Source organism: Scomber scombrus, chromosome 15 (genome assembly GCF_963691925.1).
Source record: "Scomber scombrus chromosome 15, fScoSco1.1, whole genome shotgun sequence".
NCBI lineage: Eukaryota > Metazoa > Chordata > Actinopteri > Scombriformes > Scombridae > Scomber > Scomber scombrus.
In genome coordinates this window covers 23020498-23044897 of record NC_084984.1, presented here as the reverse complement: position 1 = coordinate 23044897, position 24400 = coordinate 23020498, and the positions used below count along the sequence as shown (strand labels likewise).

The 24400-nt window shown below is 41.3% G+C and overlaps 1 protein-coding gene across 4 annotated transcripts in view; it reads right to left on the bottom strand.

Annotated features, from left to right (window-relative positions):
• Nucleotides 1-24400, bottom strand: part of bcr (BCR activator of RhoGEF and GTPase) — a 78420-nt gene that overhangs the window by 13208 nt on the left and 40812 nt on the right. For all 4 annotated transcript variants that reach the window (XM_062434262.1, XM_062434264.1, XM_062434263.1 and 1 more), the window contains 7 exons: nt 18847-19031; nt 12851-12955; nt 11679-11864; nt 6156-6263; nt 3955-4015; nt 3787-3839; nt 2945-3085 (listed from right to left, as the gene is read on the bottom strand). In XM_062434262.1, the coding sequence (XP_062290246.1) occupies nt 2945-3085; nt 3787-3839; nt 3955-4015; nt 6156-6263; nt 11679-11864; nt 12851-12955; nt 18847-19031 (839 nt within the window). The remainder of the gene's footprint in view (nt 1-2944; nt 3086-3786; nt 3840-3954; nt 4016-6155; nt 6264-11678; nt 11865-12850; nt 12956-18846; nt 19032-24400) is intronic.

Below are 24400 nucleotides of genomic sequence, written 5' to 3'. Positions count from 1 at the left end.
CAGACACATATTCCAGTTAAGGCTCATTCCTAAAACAATGATCTGATGAATTTATAAGTGTGCTTATGTTGCTGCTTTGCTCTGCTACTGGGGGAAAAACATACTTAACAAAGCAGCTGTCTCAGCGCATCAGATGACATTTTCATAACATCGAATAGCTACTGTGACTTTTTCTATTTATCGTAATAGCTGACTGGAACGTCTGCAGTACCGACGTAGAGAGAGAGCGAGGCGAGGCAGAGCACGCTGACAGCACATGCAGATTAAATATTGACCATCTCGTGGAGGAGCCTCACTGAAAGCGTGCGCGTGAGCAATCGCATGAATATACAAAAGATCCATGTTTATTTTTAGAATGTAGTACATGCTCAAAGGGGCATCTCTGTGCTTACTGTGTGTGTGAAAAACTGTGTGTATACCGGGACGTGTTTGTGTAATGATAGATTGAAAGAAAGACGTACAGACAGATGAAAGAGGTGTTGATGAGTGTGTGCACTTCTACTAGAGACACAGACACACACACGCATGCACACTAACACACACACATACATCATCATCTTCATCATGTGCATATCTTTCCAAAAGGCAAACAAAGCAGAGTGGGGAGGTGAATTGAGATTTAAACTGCGCCTTTTAATTAAGCAAAACCCCCCCCATCTGGCCAGGCCAGGGCCTCTGGGGGCCACTTGTACTCTTCTGCTGCTGCGTGCCTCCACTGAACAAACCACAGGTTACTCATGAGTGCATGCATGTTAAAGTAAGAGTGAGAATTCAGAGATTTCAAGCCACAGATCATAAATTAGCACTGAGGCCTTTTTCCTCTTCTTCTGTCACTTGTGCTACGTGATTCTTTTTGCCTCCTTAAATCAAATAGACATCATAACAATGAAATGGATGTGGATACTTGAAACATCCAGTGCACATACACAAGAGTGGACTCTACAGTTAATATGTGTTTGCACATCTGTATATTCTGGGATTTTAAATGAGGGAGAAGATATAGGTGTCATTTTAAGATATTGTAGATAATAAAGATAATTGACCCTTTTTTGTGGAAAACCATATTTGACAAATTATCATTCTAAGTAGATGTATTGAACATTTCTGCCTGGTGTGTTGCAAGAGTGTAATGTAAAATGTAACTGCAATCATCAGTGTTTAACTCTTAGAATGCAACGCCCTGCCAATCCAGTATTTATGGACTCAATGTCCGATTGTTTGAACAGCTACTACATAGCTCTATGTGCAGTCTAATAATTCTTCAGCAATTTACAAAAAGGAAGGTCAAAATGAATGCTCATTAACTGGAAAATGTATGAACCCATGGACAAAGGAGAACAAAAAAGAAACACCTTTCCTAACATCAGCTTTCACTGTTATTAGAGGTCTGACACCCTCTCTGGATCTATACAGACAAGAAAAGTTTAGTTATCAACATTGTAATAGTGACAATGTGGAGAGGTCAAAGCACAAGTTCAATTTAGTAGGGTGAAGATGTGCTGAGTTGGTGATTTAAACCAGGTAACTACAATTATTTGATAAATTCGTGTAATTATAGGTATTAAAACAGGTTTAAAAAGTGTTGTATTATTCTCAGCTGAGACATTCGTCCCGCAAAACATCTTCTCCGGGTAACAACAGATTTTCAGTGACTGAGTAGGTGAAAGGCAGACAAAAACCTCAGGCGTATTATGTATCCTATCAACAGTACAATATAATGAACCCCATTGATTTCCATGAGCTGCTTTCATGTATCCATCATAAATATTTGATGACTGGTGTGGTGGTCTGGACAGACTGGGATGGAATTGGGGGCCTGAGGGAATAGGAGGGGAGGTGGAGCAGGAAAGTATATGTGTGTATATGTTCAAAGGCAAACAACGGCAAAAGAAAGAAAGACAGCGAATGGAACAGAGAGTAGAAAAGTGTGTGTGTGTGTGTGTGTGTATGGAAAGGGTGCGGTAATGACCCCCCTGTGAGCAGAGGGAGGAGCCGACACAGCCTTATTGCCCACTCGCACCCACCCTCCATTTATGAATAATTAACTCAGAATCTGCCAGTCAGAGCAGACCAGTGGCTCATTACAAGGCATTATGTGCGGTAGTGTCACGCAAGCTATCAATCAAGAGGCATCCATTCATGTGCGTCAAGTCATCTCCGGGGATGAGAGAGACAGCGGGGGTTAGGTTGTCTGCGTGTGTGTGTGTGTGTGTGTTTGCATTAGTGGGAGATGGGAAAAACCTCAGGAGAGACACAGAGCAAACGGAGAATCAACCTCAACTAGCCAACCCTGGTATGACCATATAAGGGCGTGGGCTCTGCTCTAGGCTGCAGATTGGTGGCCTCCTCCCGGTACCGCTGTACACTGATTTGACAGCGACTTCAAGGCCATTTGGAGGGCGGGGTCATGACATCATCATCCTGAACGATGTACAACAGAACTATATAGATTGGAACCGATGAAAAAAAGACTATTATCTACATTTCTACTATCACCAGTCTGTGCAAAAGAGGAGGAAATAGATTATTTCGAAGCCCATTTGGAGTTTAATTGAGCTAAAATGTAATCTAAACCTGTAGGGTCATAATACTTATTGAAAACCTACAAAAATATTTCCTGCTGCAGAAATGCTAGTGTTGGGTTCAAAGTTGCAAATTCAGAAAATGTATGAAAGCAACAGTACCGATTTTGTGACATACAGTATGTCTGAATGAATCACATATTGATGCCTTTGTATTTGATTTCATAGCAATGTGGCCAGAAATTAATTTAATGCAACAACTTTAATTTCTATCAGCTGCTTAACTCTCAAATTACTCTGAACTTAGTTGTTTTTGTCCAGTCAATCAATGTACTCTGAGCCACTGCCAGTGGGGGATAAAACCAGGCCTGCAGTGTGACTCATTTACATCATAGTCTGTTTGCAAGTCTTTGAACACTCACCTCTCCCTTCTTGACGGTCATGGACTGGCGTCGGGGCGTGGTCTCCTCGTTGATGCTGGACAGAAAGTTCTGGGAGATCCGCAAGGCATCCTGCAGGAGAGGATGGTCCGGGTGGCTGGTGGGCGTGTGTTTGAGCAAGTCCTAGAGTACAGCAGGAGACACAGGGACGTTTACTTTCAAAAGCAAACATCTCCAGGTACATGTATGCACACAGACATGCAAATGCAACAGTTACCTCAAAGTGCATAATGTCATTCAAATATGCTGTGCTGCTCTTTTCTTATTTAGCTCTTTCATGGTGTGCTTAAGGTTATTTCTTTTGCATATGTGCAATGAACGAAGCCCTGGATCCTAACAGTAAATGAAAAAACGAAATATAAAGTGAAGTTTTGAGCCATGCCACCTCTACTAAACACAAAACTAACAGCGCAGTGATACATAAAGGCAAAAGTTTATTAATAATAAAGCCAAGCCTTTCTGCATCTTTCTCTCCAAAGTCATCAAAGACATCCAATGATTACATTAAAAGTCACATATCTAATCGGAAATCTGTCATATACAGTATCTCATAATGATCACCATTTCAGGTGGGTTTATTTTCACTATCTTTATAGAGGATTAAGCTGGGTACTGAAGATGGCGACAAAACAAATTAGTACGACATGCTTTTAATAGTCTCAAAATGTCAGCAAACAAACTGAAGGTTGTGTTTTGTTTGTTCATGTCATGGTTTCTCAGGTTAATGTGTGAGCAATAGAAGCAATTACCAAAACACAACAGAACACAATTGTGATGTGACGTTATTAAAGAGGGTCGCTGCCTCAGGGCTCTCTCTTACTTACATGAAGCACCAATGTGCTGCGTGTCACTCTGTCCACTGGTTTATATAGGAGAGCTATAGATCAGAAAGAAGAGAAATCAGACAGAATTAATATAATATTTTATATGTATTTATATTACATTTTAATATTAGAATAGAATTAAGTAAAACCCCAAATATAGCAACTGACCTTCTAGAGAGTTCTTGGCCGTCTGGTCCTTACAGTCCTTGGGGCTCCTCACCCTCAGGTTCTGTGTGGAGACACAATTCAGGTGCAGACAGTGAGGCGGGAAAACCCTTTCCAAGAAACACCTTTAGGAACCACTTCAGCACAGTTACAGTAATATGAATGCATGATAAGGTTATTATCCTTACTACAGCTCTGAGGTCACCCAATTTCAAATTAATTATGCCATCCTCAGCAGCTTTTCCCCCCATCATCTTGCTCAGATGGCTGGGAGTCATGCATCATTACGTAGGCCATTAACAACCCTCGATGATGAATTCCCCATCCTGCATGTAGACACCAGCTTCAACACTAACTGGTAACCTCATCAAAAACCGCCACATGCTTACATGCAAATAGAAGAAGAAAATGTACAAAAGAAGATATCCCACAATGGTTTATAGTTATAGCGACCCAAAATTATTTTTAAACGCTGTGTCTGAACTCATTTTCATGGCCACCAGAGGAATTGAAAGAAATCCCAAAATGTATGAGGGAAGCTGTAAAAAATGTCTGAGCTTCCACAATTCCGATCCATGTTATACTTGGCTGACCCAAGTTTAGTAGCTTAAACTTGTGTCAATCGTGCTACATTAACCTCACAAATAGTTTCTAAAACTACATTTGAGTCATGACGATGAGTGTTTTCAAATCTAGTTTGTTCTACGATAAAGGAAATTGTTCTGAGCCGTCGAGGCTGTTGTAAATCTGTGTTTGGGGAAAAGATAAATGTATAAATGTATTAAGCTGTCAAGACTCATCCGCAGTCTGTGAAGGTGATACCAAGCTCATATTTCCTGGTCAGGGATGAGACTAAGATCAAGCTGTGGGCTCTTTAAGCAAAAATGACTGGAAACACCAATCATTTACCTGATAAACACATCTGAAACAGGCAAAAAAAGTACATGCGGTCAGGGAGACACATACCCACAAAATTGCCTCTGGTTGCATTTGTACAGATATATATTCAGCAGAACATTGAAATTTAAATGCGGGGAAATGATAAAAGCTGTGTGGGTGAAAATGGGAAAGCATTTTGCAAGTGAAGTACATCAAGGGTAAAACTGTTAAGCAGGTGCAAAATAGACTCTCTCTATGCAACACCTCTCGGAAACTGTTCCTTTCCATAATCACACATATTTTAACAATGTGCAGCAAGTCAGTCATCTTCTTTGCCATTTTTGTGTGACTAGGTAACACTGCCTTTCTTTCACAAACTATCCAGCTGCATGTGGCAACAGCACAACATAAGGCCAACTGTTTAATGTTAACACTCTGCTGAAATTGTACTCATCAGAGCCACCACATTACTCACTAATGTACTGTAAATAAAATAAATGCTGAATGAATGCTGGACAATGACAGTCAGTGAGACTGGATTCTGTTAAATGAATTATTTCTATCAATGATCAGATCAAAGATCAGCCAATCAGACAGAAATTGGCGTTTTTCAATAGCATGAATGTTGCTTTATTACATTTGGAGAAGGCACATTTGCACATGGTTCTACAAACAATTCAGTACATGTTTTGGTGAAGATTGGCTCCTGTGATAAATGTTTGACTGAACATTAACTTTCTTTTATCTTAATTAGATACAGCATTGCTCCATACATCAAAGAAAAAAGGACAAGTTGTGCAAATTGGATAATTTGCTGGTATGTGGGGGTTAAGTGTCTGACTGACTGATTTTACACGCTGGTAAAACGACCCCATAACTCAGTGATCACAGCTTCAACCTTCGCCACAGCTTTGAGATTAAGACAGAAACTAAACCAGTAACTTTTGCCTGCAAGCGCTTCAATGTCTACTGCACTGTGTGTGTGTGTGTGTGTGTGTGGATGAATACTGAATGAACAGGAAGATTGAGTAACAAGTGTAAATCAAGAGGAATACCGTATAAATATTTGGTTATCAGCCTTCTCTTGGATTTCCTGACATATAAAAAGAGAACGTGCTTTTCTTCTAACTAAGCAACACAAGAGGATCTCATTGCTGAGTAGTGGGATTATCTTTACCTCTAATTCCTGACATTTCTGCACTTTTTTAAACTTCTGGCACAGCCTTTGTTTATCCCTTCCCCCACGTTTATAGCTTTCAATACAACCACATGTTAGAGTCCCTGCTTGGCATCGTCATCCATTTTTTCCCCCCTCCTCTACTTACCTCAGAGATTTCAGCAAACTGCGTGTTAGCCTGGCAGCACTTCTCTGCTGTCTCCACGGCCAACTCGTAGTTGTCTACGAAGGCCCGGTAAACTCCTAACTGGCTGGCCTGAAGAAGAAAAACAAACAGAGAAGTGATGTGAGGGTTACATTTTAATGATAAGATTAGACACACTGAAATGTTTGTAAGTGAAGAGATTATTCAGCCTGCAATTCATACTCTAAATCCAAATAAAAATATTTAAATTTGTCAAGCTCAAGGTTTCTATAAGGGAGAAATAATTAGCTGGCAAACATCATTGCTCTGTGCTCTCAAACAGAAACACTGAGGCAATGAAACACACAAAACAGTCTTTCAGTCAGATGCTCAGACACACAAAGACAAATCCAAACACACTTGTCAGTCCTCTTCCCTACTGTACTTCCTTTTCTGCACACAGTCATACAGATGGAGACACAGCAACAGAGAGTAACAGAGACACTTTGTCTAAGTGTCGATTGTGTAAAAATGACGGAGAGCACAAAAGGAGCCACTTCACGCCCTGAAGTTTTGTTGAAATCTTCACCATTACAATCACAAATAGACAAATCTATTTGCAACAAGTGAAAAATCCTTGAAACACATGTTTGAGACACTGTGTATGACTTGCAGACTGCTGGAAGAAACAAACAGCAAACCAAAAGACACAGATCACCGTCACAACAACAGCACGTAACCACAGTGCTCCACACGCCCGAGTTGTTGCCATAGCAACCAATGAGCCCCCTGCACTGCACCGGGGTGAGTAATTAATGATTGGTGTAACGGAGGCTATGAAAACACATTTATGGAGCTGGATGGCTGAATAAAACGCCACCAAAACTCTGCCTGCCAGCGCTGCGATCCGTCTCGACAGCCGACAAAAGAACAATCAATTCTCCTGAACAAAAGCAAAAGCAGGAGAAAGACAGTGCAGAAGGGCTTTGTGTGTAATATCGAGAATGTCTCACACACACACACACACACGCACACACGCACAAACACACACACACACACTCCTGAAAAGAATACCAAACACGCCTGTAACTCATACCTTGGGCAGAGCTCTTTTGTCTGTTTCAGAGGCTTAAAGGATCATTCCAGTTTATTTGATAACTGTGGTTATCATTTCTATCGGTACCAAAGTCATTTCTGAGATTAAAGTCTGACCGGGCAAGAAATGTGAGCAGTCAGGCATAAGATTTGGCTAACCTGAGAGTATTTTGCTTAAACTCTGTATGATCATTATGCTCGAGTCTCTTACCCAGTTGGACTCAGATCGCAGCACTTTACGTGTTGATGATGAAATTATGCCAAATATGCACCCAAATTATCCTTTAAAACTTCTACACACCAAGTCTTCAAAGCTTTTGGGACTGTTGATTTGTAATTTGTCACCTTGTGTAAGCTACTTTAAAACTCACATCTGTACACCATTAAACGACTGCTGTCTCAAACAGGGCTCATTCATCGTCGTACATCCTATATTTAGCCATGACTCTGACCTTCCTGACATGACCTGATCTTTAATGTCACGGGGTGGGGGGGTCACAAGTTCTTTAAACATCGTTTGCACTTATTATGTTATCACCACCAATTTCACTGTGTGTATGTTTGTCCAAAAAACAGCTATAGTTTTAAGGCTACGTGCCACCATGAATGAAAAAACACAGCAAAAACACAAGACTGAAATTAGAACCTCCGTTTTCTGACAAATGATTTTCCTTACTTGTGTGTTTAAGCGCTCGCTGATGGATTTCAGGAAGCAAAGGTAGTGCGTAAATGACTCTACAGTATTGTGCTTTACACATACATCTGCACACCAGGAAGAAAAAGGTAAGGTGGAAGAAAGCGAGGAGGAGTAAGGCAATTTTCACAAATCCTGCAATCCTGTGTCCTGCCCTGGGCCACACAATCTGCGCCACAGTGGAGGCCATTCAGAGCGTGACAGTTTCACTGCGACGAGAACAGAGAGCCCGAATGTCTGCCAGCCACATCCACAGAGTGTACGGCTGCGGCTACAGTATCACAGCAGAAAATGGCTTTGGGTGATGAAAGAAACTGCTTGGGCGTTTGGATTTCTCAGTTTGGGATTTGTCCTGCATGAGAGTATGTGTGTAATCCACAGCGGAAAACAACATTAAGGAAACAGCCTCATGACAGACCACGGCCATTATACGAGAAGTCTGGATTTAGCCACTTGGTTTATAAGGTAGTTCCAACAGACTGAAATATGTTCTTACAGAAGGATGAAGCATCACTTGATGATATAATTATATGACTTGACAGAATTAGACAAGTTAAATTAAACATATGCACATATATATTTATATTTTAGTGTTCTACGGGAATATCTTATTTACAGTTAAAAAAACTTCTTATTTATCTTATACTTTATCCCAGTTCAGCCTCTGTCTGAAACAGGTCGTTGTAGCACCTGTCTCTTTAAGACCCCTCTTCTGATGAGCTTGTACTGTTCTGATTGGTCAACTTTTGGAAGCTACATCTCTGCAGACCAGCTTGGGGAAGATGTACTTGAACAAACTGTAATAGCAGAATTTCACCTTTTTTCTCATCGTTTACTCGAAATGGAAACTTCTCAAATACATCCGTACACATCTGTACATGCAGTGACATATCTTCTCACATACATTCACTACACCCAACCTCAGACAAACTTCAACAGAGCGAAGAACAATTTGGGAGGGTATTCTTCTTCTACTGTATAAATTTACAGAATCAGAGGTGAAACGTTCAAAGCCAGTTTATCAGTTTACCCCATAAAAAACTTTTCTGCTGTGTCTGATTGTCTGTCTTCACGGTGTAAAACCTTCACTTTGCTGCAGTGTGTGAAGTGTGTGTTCAGGCGGAGCAGAAGCACGAGTGTGATTTAGCCTTATTTTCAGTCTTCAAACACTTCTCTCTGACACTCATGCTTATAACCTGCCACTGACGCTTTGCCTCTTCCTCTTTTCACTCCCATCCCTCGCCTTCCTTGTTCTAATGTTTTATGATTCCTAAGCCCGTCTGCTCCCCTCACAGATTTCAGAGTAATGGTGAGACAGCTCTATCAGAGTTGCCTAAATCTACTTGCCATCCCTACTCGGCTCTCATCCTCTCTCCTTCCATCTCAAACCTTCCTCCCCCTCTTTCCTTGGCTGCTTCACCTCCTCCACTCTCATCTAATCTCTTCCTCCCTCCCTCTCCACCTCCTAACGGAACGGCTGTCATGTAGCATTTTTCCTTTTTTTTTTTTTGTAGGCTCAGCGTCTTCTCCTCTTGACTTTTATTAACTACTGTCTGGAGGGAGGGAATGGGTCAGAAACTGTGTGTGTGTGTGTGTGTGTGTGTACTAGTGTGTATGTACAGTATAAATGTGTGTGTGTGTGTGTGTGTGTGTGTGTGTGTGTGTGTGTGTGTGTGTGTGTGCACCTGCTGGAGAGGGAGAGGGAGAGTGACAAAGACAAGCAGACTCCAGACTATCGAGGTTGATAGAAAAATACAGAGTGTGAAGAAATAGGCTGACGTAATGCTCTTTCAGCCACAGTTGAGAACAGACAAAGAAATTAGGTAACGGTATGGTCACACTAGCAATAGTCTAGGTGAATATTTGCTCCATCTCCCAGTTGAATACCATACGGCTGAAAAATTCAAGAATGTGTTTCCTGTTTTGGCTTGATCTCTTGTCTGGCTCTGGTCGACTTGTAGGTGAAAGTTCACCTTTGTTGAAGGATAAGGCTTGTGATTTTCTGTTTTTATTATTGCCAACAAATCTCATATGTAGAGCCAAACTTTAACTGAAAGTGTTGCTTAAGTTATGTCTCCTTACACTTTGATCCTAGAGAAACATTCTTTCATTATGCCTTGCAGAAATATGTGGTAAACATTACAATAAACAGATTTGCATTGATTTCATTTGAAACCAACTATGAATTGATCCTACTTATAAGTATTGTGTGTGTATCAAAATCCTGATATAAGCCACACTGCTGCACTGGGTGACATGTTCCTTAGCCCCAAAGGCAAGGGTTACCATAGTTCGTTTAGAAATGGCTCCAAAGAGTAATAACAGCAATAACATTTTAGTCCCAGGAGAGAAGTCGGCAGACATGAACGTGGTTCCGTTTTACAGAGCTTTGCTAGCTTGTTGTGCTACACATTGTATCACAACCTCTTGACTTTCTTAAAGAATTTCAGTACAAAGTCAAGAGTAGTCTGCCGTACACAGGCCTACTCTCCGGAGACTGAAAATGTGACCGCTGTTATCACTCTTTGGAGCCGTTTCTAAACAAACAACGGTAACCTTTGCATTTGGGGTGAAGGAACATGTCACACAGTGCAGCAGTGTGGCTCAGTGATGTGTATTTAATCATTTTTTGGACAACAGAAAACAGAGGTTTATGGCACAGAGCAATACAACATTTATGGCTTTGGATACACAAACAATATTTGTAAGTAGGATGAGTTCCTCGTTGGTTTCACTCTTCATGAGATTTGTTGACGTTAACAAAAATATAGAAAATCCCCAACTTCATCCTTTAAACTTTGCCCTCCAAATTTGCAAGGTTGGCAAATAGGCAAGTCTATAATGTGCAGCGTAGCTCTCATACACTGTTCATAGTCTACAATCAATCAATATCTATTTATCACCTACAACAGACAGGACTGGATGCTAATGTGACCATACCCTACTACTACACCAAAAAACCATAGATGACCTTTTAAACAAACTACTTGATAAAAACATGGATTTTGGTGAATGTGTGTGAGAGGGAAAGAGAGAGGGGAAGACAGGCCAACAGAAAGAGTGAGGCTCCTATTTATAGCAGCTTCTTTTGAGACACAAAGCACACAGAGCAGTGATGGCCTCAGCTGCCTGAGGCAGAAAGGCGGCATTGTGAAACACGCCTGCACCTCCCTCTGTGTGTGTGTGCATGTGTGTGTGTGTGTGTAAGCGTGTGTGCGCTCGAGCATGAGTGAGTCTGAGGGGGAGAGAGAGAGAGAACACGGAGAGTGAGGCAGTGGGAGAGGAGAAGCATTTCGAAGAGAATTAACAACTGATTCATTGTGGGTTAATTGACCCATTGTGAAAATGATTAAGTAGACCCAGTGTACATTTGGCCCTCACATCCTTGGCCGAAACTACTGGAGAGGACAGACAGAGAGCGAGTGGCTTGATTCAGATTCAATTTGTCTAAATTTAAAATGATAAAGAAGAGCATCAATGCAAAAATCTAATCTACATTTTTTTACTGGTTTATTGAGTTACATTGAAAGCTTCCCAGTTTGAGGCACATTACTGTGAATAATGTCCCAGTGGGGCTGCTTCGGGTCGCTGCATTCACAGGTCAGGAAATGTGAGAACCTGAATGTCTTTTCTAGTACTTCCAACATTGTAGGGTGCTCAGTGTCACTTTGATTAGGAAAAATCATCAGGCACACACACACACACACACACACACACAAGCCCCAAACCTCTCGACTTATCTCTTTCTTTTTCCTCACCAGTTTCTGGAAGAGATCCCCAACTCTCTGGTGGTGGCTCCACTGCTGGACGCGGGGCAGAAGTCCGTCGTAGAACTCCTTGTGGACCTCATATAGTTCAGGCACTTTGAAGAATATGGTTTCTATCTGGGCCACAGTGAGCACAGGCTGCGATGTTGTAGCTGCAGCCTTCAAAGGCTTCATGGGCTGAGAGGGACGAACAGTGGAGACAACAGGTGTGAAACATGCTTTGCAGTGCATCTCTGTGTCAACTGTAAGCACCTATTAGTAAATTACTAAAAAGGTTGGGCCCGTTTTTACTGATACGAAATCTGATATGTATCTGCAAAGCAAGCTTGAGAACTATTAGCATATAATCTAATTAAGAGCATAACATTAGCAGCCAAAATAGCTTAGCATACTGTCGGTTTACATCTTTCACTGAAAACAGCCGCCTGCTTCTGCTGGAAATTAGGTTGAAGAGAGCTGCAGGACTGAACCGAAACTGTAAAGTTACTGGCTGTGAAATCAACACAATGAGTTCAAAGATGCTAATATGCTCCACAGAGCTGAGGGGAACTGCAGCCGAGTGATCATTCTCTGTTGGGTTTCACATGAAGAGCGACACCTTTCACATTACGCTTAATCATTTATTCCACTGTTAGTATAAAAAATTGGATTAGGGCAGCTTTAAATTACATATAATTAAATAGCTTTAAACACAATAAATTCTTGGGAAATTAAGGGAAATTTAATGTGCTATTATCCTGTAATTTCCACTTTAAGCCATAGTGGCTTAGAAAACACATGGTTTTGCTTTGAAAGATTGCTCATACAGCCCTGGGATATTGCATGGTAAAAACAGTATGGCAAACCCTGACAATTAGAGAAAGGCTGACAACTTTCTATTTCCTTATGATCCTGTCATACCATACAACTCAACCCTCGAATGTTTTTATGTATCTTTCTCTGTTGCAATTTGTTTTTTATTTGGCTATTTATAACTTGTACGTTGTCATTTTTGTATTGCACATCAAAACCCAAAAGCCAATAAAGGATCCATCTTGTTAGCATGTTTTATTTTCATTTAGATACAGTAGATACATCCATGGCACCAAATTTAACAAGTAAACGATCTATCATAACACAATAGCAGACAATGTGTGTGTGTGTGTCTGTGTGTGTGTTCTCACCAGAAGCAGTGCTTCCAGGTGGCTGAGGTATGTTTCCTCGCTGGCCAAAATCCCAGACAGGACCCACTTCCTCATCTCCAAACCTTTTTCCAGGTCACATTCAGTCTGCAACAAAAACACAGACATTCATTAATGCAGTTACATCAATATCAAATAGATGCACACAAATAAATTCAATCTTGTGCATGCCTGTTTTTTATTTTCACACTGTAGGGCACACAATTAGATTTTTTTTAAAGTATATTCAATATCAGCTGGTAAAAGGATCTCCAAGGTACACATGCACTTTCTAGAAATCCTCCCTGGTTAACTCCTCATTCCCTTCTGCCCAGTCAAAGGAGGAGTATGGACATGAAAGAAAACAGAGAGGCAGAGAGAGAGATTCCTCGGGCTGTCTTGTTTAACCACAAACTCTGAAATAACTCAAACAGGCAGTGTCTCCCATGGGACAAAGGTTGGGGTAAAAATATGTGTGTGAGACAATGCGCAAGTGCGCACACACTGAGCTCAGGTTGGGACGTGGAAGCATCCTGTCCCTCAGGCTACGATGAGGAGAGAACAGAGAAAACAAGAATAGAAAGAGGTCAGGAAAGGAAGAGTAAAAGATATGACATGATGAAGAGGAGAACAAGAGGGTAGGACTACATTTTTGATAGTGTATGTAGTATAGAAACATTGGGAATGAGAGAAGCATGAGTGAGGGTCACGGTGAGAAGAGACTGGCCAAAGGAAGGAGAGAAAGAGGGACATAAAACAAAGAAAAGCTTTTTAGATCTAGAAAATAGTGACAAAAAATCATGGGATTCATTCTGTGCAATGCCAGTGTGAACAGAAGCCAGAAGATTCCTGAACCAAGAGCATATAACAAATTGTTGAGCCTCCTTTTGCTAATCAAGAGCTGTCATGTCACGTGTGTACACATCCTGTATGGAAATCCTACAAACACATGCTAATGCTGCCACCTATGTTTATACAGCAATCATATGGGTTGTAGGTGTGAAAGGGACTAAATGAAGGTCAAGATCAAGTACACGAAGATGGCAAAGTGATCTAAGGAAAAGCACATTCAGGTCTGGCTGCTGTAACTTCAGCTGAATCAGCCTGCTGGGCTTAAGCTACCTGGCTTCACAGACCTCAGTGACACAGAAAATATTGTATGTGTATTTGCACAGGGGGCAACAGGATAAAATCCATATGGTAGACATGATAACAGCCAGACAATCTAAGTGTATTTTTATTATTGTTGGTGTATATTTAGCTTTATTCCTACAGTTATGAGTCGGATTTCAAATAAATGATTGGTTGAAGGTTTCATCTGTTTTTTCCCCAAATCAATTCATTGAACATTTAGCCTACAGTGGCAAAAAAAGAGAAAAAATGGCATTACAGTTTCCCAGAGCCTAAGGTTACTTCATCAGATTGCCTGTTTTGCCCATATAAATGACTTAAACGCTTAATAGATTATCAAAATCTTCCTTCTGTGTTGACTGATTGATTAATTGACTATTTATTTCAGCACTACTTCAGACTTTACCTGTTTCTATATGTCAAGCCACCTGTAATTCTACATATTATCTATATGCATGCTAAAATGATGCACAGTATTCATGTGAGCTGCATTTCAACATGTGCTGCGAGCACTTGGATCTCTGTGGGTGTACATGCATTTCTTTAAATGGAGTGGTAAATGGGTCTGAAACCTGTTTCCATGGCCACAGCATAAGCAGATGCTAGCCTAGATCTCAGGGGACCGCTATAGCCCAGAAGATTATGAAATGATCCAGAATTATTATGGACTCCATTACCTAGGAGTCCATTATCAGCACAGTTACCGCAGGGCCAGACGTGCTTTGGTTTGGCTTGCATTTGTATTGATTAGCAAATCAGTAAGCAACAGAAAAGCATCATTTTAAAAGTGACAAACACATTCAGCGCACAATAAAGTTTGATTTAATTAACAGCATCTTGGCTGCATGTATTGCAAACAGTTAAAAGCTGCAAGGCATTTATACAGTGCTGCTGTATGTGGTTACAGTTCTATTTAAAATGAATAACCATTAATCCTTTATGATGGCGGCTCTGTGCTGGTCTGACCAGTTTATGTAATGCATTGACACAGGTGTCACAAGGATTTAAAGGCACTTTGTTGCACTTTGCTCCAGTTTCTTAGCATCTTAGCCTTTAACACACGATTTGTATGTACTTGTGTAAAAGCTTTGAATGAGACAAAGTTGATTCATTAAGTTTGTAGAATCATGATGGACTATATGCACTCTCTTCTTCATTTGACTGTTTTTTCTTAACTTCAAAAGTTTATGTTTCTACTGTAAATATACATTACCTTCTCTCTTTCCTTCTGTCTTTCAGTCTCTCTTTCTTTGTGTCTCTTTCTTAAGTGAAGGGTAAAGGAAATGATTGTGACAGACATGTATTATGCATCATGCAGAGCTGTCTGGGGATCTGAGCTGTATAAAACATCAGCGTCTCTTGAAAAAGCTCTAATTGGTTATTATGTATGGATTCTAAGACAACCAAAAGTGGGAAAGTCTTCTCTTTGTGAATAAAAAAGTTTTAATTAGAAGGTATTAAAAAGTAAATTGGTAATATAACTGTAATATAGGATTGCTCTTTTAATGCATTAAATTGCATTGTGGTGGATTTGAATCTGTCTGTCTCCACTGAGGTAAAAGGGAAAGCAGCAATTGAGCCCCCTGAACATTTGTGAATGAATGAAAAATGAATATAAAGCCTTGCTGAGCCACAAGTATCCGCATACCCGGAACATGCCTGCTGGTAAGAGAACATGGGAAACACCAGAGTCCATCTGATGCATCATGAACATTCAAAGAAAAATCACAAGCAGGGAACTTGAAACATCCAACCACGTGTTACTGAACTAGTAGAGGGCAGACGGGATCCTTAAAGTGTTTGTTCATCGTTACAGACCCCAGACGCCTCCCCTAGGATGCACCCACATCTCCAGACATATCATCTTTTATTCATCGCCCTGGCAGCTAATGAGCCCATCTCTGGGTTCAGACTGAAGGGGTGTCTGCTTTACATGTTTGGTCATCAAAAAGTAAAAAGAAAACACATTTGCCTTGCTTGGGGTATATTTGGGTTTGTGTCTATGTTTTCGTGACCAGCATGTGCAACAAAAGCTAATATTTTCCAATTAAACCAACACTTAAACCAATCCTCCTCCAGCTCACACACACTCCTTAGCGGCGGTTCTACCTAACATGATTTAGAAATTCTGATTTGCTTATGCACTGATAATGTTCATGGGAGATGCATGAGAATCAATGCAAACAGTGTTTATTTGACAAGCGCGTAGATGTAGCTCAGGAGGCACAGATAGAAGCAGGGCAGCAGCGACTGTAATAACATTATTCTACATCTCTGTCTCTCTTTCCCTTTTGGAGTGCAGGAGACTGTCAGCTCATATAAACACTCAACAGGGAAAGAAAGAAGTGAACGGCAATGCATGGCCTGTTCCACACTTTATTAACCCTTTTCAATTTTCATTTTTCACATCTTAATCTGTTTAGCATCCTGTTCTGCCATCCCTCGCTTTTCTGAAATGCCTAATGAGATTGCTTCCTATCTCCACGTGTCTGCTGTGTAATGGAGCTGTCTCAGAATGATCCTATGCTGCGGGAGGAAGACATGCAGCATTACTTCTCTTTACTCAAAATGCACTTCAGCAAGACGTGACAGACACCGACAGAGTTGGTGTTTGTAGTGGTTTTTCTGGATGATGATGTGAACGATGCCACATTACGCCGGGACTATAACTGCAAGAAAACGAGTCGTGTTCATTACAGATGTGATGCACTATAACAAGGGAGATTTTAATCTTTCCAAGCCTCCTAATCCACTCAAGTTGGCCATCTAGAGATTTAGTCCTGAGCAGGAGAAGAAGTGATCTCTCCCTCAGGTCCTGGCCTCAGGGTGTTATGTCAGATAAGATAAGAGAACAAAGAAATTAGTTTTTATGATACAGTATACAGTGAGGAGAAGAACAAAGGTTCATGAATTAAGAGGAATTCTGGCCAATTCGGTAAAGGAAGTGATCATCAACTGCAAGGACCCTGGTTTGAATCCAGCTAAGGACTGTTGTTTCATGTCATTCCCAATCTCTCTATCTCTTGCATTTCCTGTCATCTTCATCTGCCCAAGAAAGTTTACAGGAATTTAGTTTGTCTTGGTCGAGCAAACTTTGTATGGAAAAATAATCCACTAAAAATAAGCTGTAACTGTCCTTGATTGACCTACAAGTATGTGCCAAGATATGACGCACATTTGTGAAAGATGTCATCAGTGTTTTTGGCAAAACAACTGAAACATTTTAGAAATAGTCGTCATGCGTCAGCAGACTTCTGATCAGTGACCCCCGTCTTTTCCCTCTGCAGTGCAGGCAAGAGTCCGATTAGAAGAGAACGAGAGACACCGTGGAAAATTAAATCAGCAGTATTTGCTGATGGTGATGACTCATCACAATGACATCATAAAACCATCAGCTCCTGCCGAGCCAATCGGAGCCCGTCTGGGCTGTGACTCATCAATTAGAGAAGCAGACTGGGATGTTGTTTGAAGAAGGACTGGCCAAGGGCAAATCAAGCACGATGGTAACTCTATTTTCATGACAGTTATTGAAAGCATGTCTTGCTGCTCATAGGATTTGTTGATGGATATTTGTTGTATGGCTGCATAATATATTTAACTAAAGATTCAGCACCGCCGCTGCCAACCCTAAACACACATTTAATAAACACACACCCATAGCTTCAGGTTTGCTCAGGGATTCTGACTCTAAACATGAAAGTTTACTCAGCAAATCCTGTTCAATCTCTTTTACGCATGAAAATCAAGCATATGTGTGCTTCAGAGGGGACAACCTCAAGCAGTCTTGAAGGGTGTGTTTGAGTGTGTGTATGTGTGCATATGTGTATGTGTATAAATGTAAATCAGCGAGAGTTCCAAGCTTGCAGGTCAAAGGTTGGATGCAGACGGGGGACTCATCATTTATTGGAAGAATCAAGCCATCAATCAGATTGACAGACACTCAATTCGCCGGCTCAGACAGTGAGCAAAGAATGAGGGGGGCGTCGTTGCTGATATTGCTTCATGACCACTGATGCGATTACTTCCTCCAAGGGCACACTGGAGAGGGGCAGTATTAGCCTATTACTTTCTCCCACGATACCCCTCTATCCTAATGGAACATTTGGCCCTGGAATGTTCATCTGCTAACAACAAATCCTCACTATGATGACGAGATCTCCTAAAATACAAATAAATATGAATTCTAGAAAAGAGATGAAAAAAAAGAAAGGCAGCTTAAAATAGATTGTGTTATTTGTTCATCTTTGCTGTCTCCGAGCTTGTGCACGTGCTTGTGTGCGCACGTGCATGTGTGTATCCTCTCCATGGTAACCTCTGAAGAGCACCAGACGTCATAGATCACTGGGTTTTCTCTCCGCAGACAAGAAAGAAAGAGCGGAGGGTAAGAGGATGAAGGCAGCAATGGGGTGATGGAGGTAATAGGTAATTCTGCCTAATACCATGAACGAGAAAAGGCCAGTCTCTTAAGGGGGATGAGTTTCTTCACCGGATGACTGCTTTGGAGGTTATGAGACAGGAGATATTGTCCTTTATCAATCCTCTCAAATGGCAGATTTGATTTCTCATCAATTTACAGCTTTTTGATGAGGCGGGATTGCTCTAAGAATAGATTAGCCCACTTCCTGCTCTGTATTGAGGTCAAAGGAAGTATTGGCACCTATTGCCATAGAAGAGTGATTTCAACCATGTTTCTAGAATTGTAAATCCATACGGTGTTATGTTTTGTATCTTACATTAGTGGAAAAAAAGACAATTTTGATGCAGAGTTAGTGGTTTCACTATACACTGGTTTCATTATAAAATTATTATAAATATCTATTTTCCTCTGTTTATACCAGCAGTAGGAGATTGTGGGGTGGTGTACTGACCGATTTGGAGGACTCCAAAGATCCAGAGGAGAGGGTGTCCCGACTGCTGCGGCTCTTGGAGCTGAGGTGCGGTGAAGATGACGGTGAGTCATCGATGTAAGGTAGGATGTCGTGGTGCCTCCGCTGCTCTTCTGCACGGTCTGCATCGTACCCATATGAGGGAGGGGTCCCGGTGAAATGACCATCTGTGATTGAAAAGAAGCAAACCTTATGTCAGTATATTTTAGATTTTTCTATGTTTTTGAGGTTTCTGCAAGAGAGTTTGTAGTGGAGAAAGAAAGCAGATTCCAGTTTTTTTTAAAGAAGTGGGAAAGTGTGATTTAGATGTCTTGCAATTATTTCAACTGCATTTCAGTCATTTAATTTCAGCACACTTACAGCACCACTTTTAATGCAGACATCTATCTAGTCATCTTTACCTTCTTGTGAAGCTTTCAGCCATGCATTTAGTTTAAGTCAAAGGCAAATGTAGGGAGATGCACTGCCACTTGGTGTTGCCAAACGATCTCATAACACCATCATTTAATATCTTTTGTAAAACATAACTTTTGTAAGTTTTAACCTGACCAAAATCCTTTTCATGTTACCTGTGCCTTTGTAAAGCACGCTGGGCAGAACTGTGTGTTACATTTGCTGATGGGCCTCACATTCACAGCAGGTTGTCATGTTTTGCGAAGTTAATTTCTAACACTAATTAATGCAGTTTCGGAAACTGGGGCACACAAAATGAGTTTCCCCTGCATCTTTCTTCATGCATTTATACAAAAAACATAAAGCTCGGGGAGGAAGCACTTGAAATGGCCCAACTATAAACTGGGTCAAGGTTCAAATAATTTGAACACTGAGCACAGCATCTCAAGGGAAATTTCCTGCAATCTCCTTCTGAACTGCTTCCGTGGTGGGCGCTATCACTTTCTCTGTGGGAAATTAAGAGTTCAGCCAGCACAAAGTGATTTTGATGATTATGTGTGCTGCCCTTTACAAAAAGAGGTGGGAGAGACACAAAGAACAAGAAATAAAGGTCAGTGAAATGGATGCAAACAAACTACAATCTGGATGCCTTGTTTAATGATGTCACACTCAGCAAGGAAGCTCAAGGTGTGGCTTTTTGTGGTTCTACTTAAAATGTTTTGGAGTTCAAAAGGTTCAGCTTCCAGGAGGAGAGAGTACAGTCAGCAGTTCGGGGAATCTGGTGTGTAACAGCTGAGAAGAAGACATCATGCATCTCTGAGTGTCTAAGAAGACCGTTTGCTCATCTCCACCCACTTCTCTACATTGAACAGAGCTCTCAGAGAGCTGGCCAGGCCTCTTCTGTGCTGACTCACACTAATGACATGCCATAGCTCTTTGCAGAGAAAAACACAAACATGCACACACAGAATACTCTCCAGGTCACATAAATAATAAGCACTCTGTAGCTTTAAAACACATTTAAGTAGCATTTATAGTACTTATTCCTTTCTTGTGCCTTTCATTGTGTTTTATATATATATATATATATTTACACCCGCACATACACAGACATATGCTCTTTAAGTCACAGGTCATAAAGTGAGGGGGGAAAAAAGAGAGAATGACACAGAAAGAACAATGCCAGTGTGTCCAGGGCTGATCTGACCTTCAGCCCACCCACCGCTTGCTCCGTGTACTCGCTGCTGCCTGTGGGCGAACGCTGCCCACTGTGACTGCTTGGACCAACGGCATCCTGCCAGGCAACATAGAGACTCTGTGTGTGTGTGTGTGTTTGTGTGCAAACAGCCTCTTCCCACAATGCCAAACCGTGCAGCAAACCAAACCGAGTAGTGTACAACCCATTCTTCATTCACTTTTTAAAAATCTCATATGCGCTGCTGCTGTTACTTTGCAAACTCTGCATTCTCATATATTTCATAACTCACCAGATTTCATTGCTCTATCATTGAGGTAAAATTTATGTTGTTATGTTTCTTTGAAATAAAATGTTTTTGCAGTTTGTTAACAACAAAAACTTCATATAATTCAGAAGAAGAAGAATATGCTGAGCTGATTCATTACTAAAAATACAGGGTGTGGATGGGAAAAACACCAAGTGGGAACTGAATGAATAGTTACCATCCTGGCATGTTTCTGTTTTTCGGGTTGGGATTTTTTTTTAGCTGTTTCTCTAGATCACTAAAATAACTCATTTTAATATTCCTACCACCTGGCTTTGGAAAAATGTTGTCACTAGAAATATACTGAGGGTGTGCGCATGCATATGTGTGTGTGTGTGTGGGGGGAGGAAGCTTTAAGTGTGCTCACAGCCCTGAGGCCAACAATACTGAGTATCCAGACAACATGTTTTAGGCCATAACCACCTCTTGGTTAAAAAGGGGCACAGTCATAGACCTAAAACCACTATCATGAATAATAATCTGTTCACGGTAGATAAAAGCAGGAAACATGAAATGCCAAATGAATCACAGCAGCTCTGGGTCTGACTAAACTGAGGGTCTTCTGGGGAATGTAGGCTATGTGTCTCTAGGGTACAAAAGCAACACGTTAAATAGCTCCAGCCTATCTGCTTTTTACAAATGAAACAAGGCAATCTAGATGTTTTCTTCTATAAACAAATAATAGACTCAAAATAATAAAGCTATTAATACATCAGATTGGTTAAGACCATTGCTATGTATTAGTATATTACTACCTGTAATGTATGTGCACTTGTGGAGTATATGTGTGTGTGGATGACCTGCAGTTTTCAGTAGAGGGGGACTGAACTTTACAAGTCTGTTAATGGGTCACCGTAGCCTGTGGTGGTCAAACACTAGGCTACAGTCTGTCCACGTCTGACCTCATCTCGGCCCAGACGCTGCTCCTAACGCTGCCCCGAGTCAGTCTCTCTCTCACGCTCTTTGTCTGCATGACCCCTGTATCTCATACATCTAACCGCCTCTGTCTTTATCTCTTCTCTTCTTTCTCGCCTTCTTGTTAACAGATCGCTTGTGTTTCCACAGATTCACAGCTGGCCTCTTCATCCTCATGCTGCTCACAGATGAGCATCTTCCTCTTCCTGCTTCACTTTCCCTCTCCTCTCTTGTCTCCTGTACAATTCCCCCTCAGGAAAAGAATAAACTGCAGATATGACAGAAAGGCTAATACAAATGCCTGGAGAGCAGCATAAGCACGCAAACCCCCCCCCCCCCCCCCCCCCCCCCCCCCCCCGAAAAAAAAACAGTTCGACATTGATTTCCTCCTGAAGCTATTGCCAAAATAAAACAACCAAACTCTGATTTAAACCTCAGACATAAAAAACACACACACCAAATATACATGCGCACACACATTCCTGTAAAAATGTTTATATGGAAACAGTGATTGGGAGGGGAACAGGTCTTTTTCCTGCTGCAGGTGGAAACTGCAATCATGCTGGGAATAGCTGGTGCTCCGCTGCCATGGCCAACACATGGGTCTTTCCAAAACAGTATCACAGGCAGGGCAGGGGTATCAGGGTATCTGGGTGTCATGTGACACTGGTCTGTTGATGGGACGTCCTGTATAATATAAGACATAGGCTTCAAATACTACACATGGGAGCCCTGAAGGAGACCTGCGAAAAAAGATCTTCTATGATTTGTGTTCGTCACCTTATTAGTTGTCTTTAGCGTAAGTCTGTATTGTATTAAGTCATGTACAGTAAGTGTTACTATGATAAGAGGTCATTTTAAGAGGGCGCTCAACCCACTCTATTTCACCCTCTCAGTGTCTTTGTCTAATGCTAGTCCAGTTTATTCTCTCTCAAGTGTCGTACCTCTCTAATAAGATTGATTTGGACTATCTCTCCTTTTCTTGCTCTCAGCCATAATAGATACAAAGTCTAGAAACACAGCATTGTTGCAGCACAAAAAATACAATGGCTTAAAAGGATGACTGAGCTAACTATCTATTTGCTTCACTCATGCTAACACATATGAGAAATCAAAAGGCGTTGTCTGAGTTAAATTGAGATAAAGAGCGCTGTGGCCTACAGACAAAGGAAACAATGGTTGCCTGAAGCACTTCAGCGCTCTGTGTGGCGCCGGAGGAAAAGAAGGGGGTGAAAGTAAAAAGAGAGAGAGAGAGAAGAGAGAGAGAGAGAGAGATGAGAGAGAGAGAGAGGAGATGAGAGAGAGAGAGAGGAGAGAGAGAGAGGGAGAGAGAGAGAGGGGGACAAACCACTGTTAGGACAGAAATAATCATGAAGACTACTACAGTAAGAAAGGAAAAAGATAAATAACAATAAAGAGCGAGAGGACAAGAGACAATGCGACAGGACTGAGAGCCATGAAATTGTAGAGACAAGAGGAGTGACTCTCCAAGGGGGCATAAGATACCCTGGATAGTAAGAGCTGTCTCTCCATCCCCCATCTCTCTTTCCACTCGGCCCGGCCGTCATAAATTTGCCCTGGCTGCTTACGCCTTTATTGGCCTGTCATCCTAACACTGCCTATATAACCCCACCTCTGGCTCTTTCTCTTTCTAAAACACACACACACTTACAAATACATTCACACACTTACCTTACTCAGTCTTACCTACTTAACTCTCAGCCTCATAGGGTCCTAATGTTACATTACAACATTACAGCCCTCTTCTTAAGATATTTGTTGAGAGGAGAATGTAATCAGTGCGAATGGTGTGTTTTAATCTGACTGATGCAGCCTACAGTGGGCCAGTAGGGCTAAGCTTATTGAATAGGCCAGGTCTGGATTCTGGAGATAAATAAGATGTAGTCTACATGTGTATGTAAGCTTGTGGCAATTTAACATCTGAATAATGCTGTCATTTTCATTTCTGTCCCTCTAAAATGGTGTCAAATACATGCAGTACTGTACTGTAAACTATGATGGAAGAGAGGAGAAGAGGGAGAGAGGGCACCCTTTCCCTTGAGTTTCTCCATCGCCTGAATATCCAATTTAAAGACAAATTTAGCACAGAAGAGAGGGGGGCTGGTAGACGAGTGATAGTGGAAAGCTGTGGAAATTAAAGTGAAGCCTTAGCTACGGCATCGCTGGGGGGGACAGACATGCCGTCAAATGAACTTGAACACAGCGTTTCTGCGGTAATCCTCCCGCGACAGCACAGGCACTTGACAGCAGTTAATTTGATAAATGTCGGTATCTTGTCATTAGGAGCAGACGTAGTGCCATAAATTGCATGGGTGGCATCTATTCTTAAAGTCCAGAATATCTGCAATTTAGGCATGACAATCTTTCAGCTATACTCAGAGAACTGCTTTCATTTGAGGTCACACAGTGGCCACTTTGCATCCCTCATAGAAACCATTCGGGGCGACTAGATTGGAGAAGCAAATGACTCTCGCAGGATAAAGATGAATCTTAAAGGCATTCTTTGCAAAATCATTGTAAAAGATACGACTGCCTTGGATTCCACATATTCCACATCTAAAGTGTGTATTTGGCTACATGAAAAAGCCCTCTTTGCAGAAGCAAAGTGCTCCTGGACCAAAGAGGACCACACACAATCAACTTTCTTCATCTCATTTCCTGATTGCAGTTTATTTATCATACACCAATCAAACCAGTAATCTACC